The 796-nt window shown below is 40.2% G+C and overlaps 1 protein-coding gene across 1 annotated transcript in view; it reads left to right on the top strand.

The window, feature by feature from the left end:
* LOC107300407 (coronin-6-like) overlaps positions 1 to 587 on the top strand; it is a gene marked incomplete at its 3' end in the record, with an annotated part of 19,609 nt that extends 19,022 nt beyond the window's left edge. The window contains exon 3 of the mRNA XM_015829740.1: positions 458 to 587. Within this exon, the coding sequence (XP_015685226.1) occupies positions 458 to 587 (130 nt within the window). The remainder of the gene's footprint in view (positions 1 to 457) is intronic.
* Positions 588 to 796: the final 209 nt, after the last annotated feature.

Here is a 796-nt window from a genome sequence, read left to right as displayed (position 1 = left end):
TTTATTTTATTTTATTTTATTTTATTTTATTTTATTTTATTTTATTTATTTGATTTCATTTTATATTTTATTTTATTTTATTATATATTTTATTTATTTTATTTTATTTTTTATTATTTTATTTTATTTTATATTTTTAATATATTATTATATAACAACAACAACAACAACAACAATAATAATAAAAACCGTTGGACGGGACCTTGGAGGTCATCTAGTCCAACCCCCTGCTCAGGCAGGAAACCCTATACCATTTCAGACAAATGGCCATCCAGTCTCTTCTTAAATACTTCCAGTGTTGGAGCATTCACCGCTTCTGGAGGCAGGTTGTTCCACTGGTTAATTGTTCTATCAGGAAATTTCTCCTTAGTTCCAGGTTGCTTCTCTCCTTGGTGAATTTTTTGCGACTTTTAGCCAAGTTCTCGCTTGACCCAAAGACCGTTTCCTCTCCCTCCAGGTCTGGCAGATTCCGGATTTCCTGCCCATGCGTAACTTGACGGAGCCGGTGGTGACCCTGGAAGGGCATTCCAAGCGGGTGGGCATCCTAACCTGGCACCCCACGGCCCGCAACGTCTTACTAAGTGCAGGTAAGACCCTCTCCACCCACCCTGGGATCCTCCGTGGGGATGCAGTTCCTTGAGTGTTTCTCAATCTCAGCAATTCTTAAGATGTGTAGAATTCAACTCCCAGAATTCCCCAGCCAGCATGGTCATTACAAAGGATTCTGGGAGTTGAAGTCCATGCATAAAGAATGGTCTAGGCCAGGGGTAGGCAACCTTGGCTCTTTTATGACTCG

This window comes from Protobothrops mucrosquamatus, unplaced genomic scaffold (assembly GCF_001527695.2).
Source record: "Protobothrops mucrosquamatus isolate PMUCROS unplaced genomic scaffold, P.Mucros_1.0 scaffold6953, whole genome shotgun sequence".
In the NCBI taxonomy this organism is placed as follows: Eukaryota; Metazoa; Chordata; class Lepidosauria; order Squamata; family Viperidae; genus Protobothrops; species Protobothrops mucrosquamatus.
The sequence above is the reverse complement of the archived record's forward strand: the minus strand, read 5'-3'. Positions and strand labels throughout refer to the sequence as shown.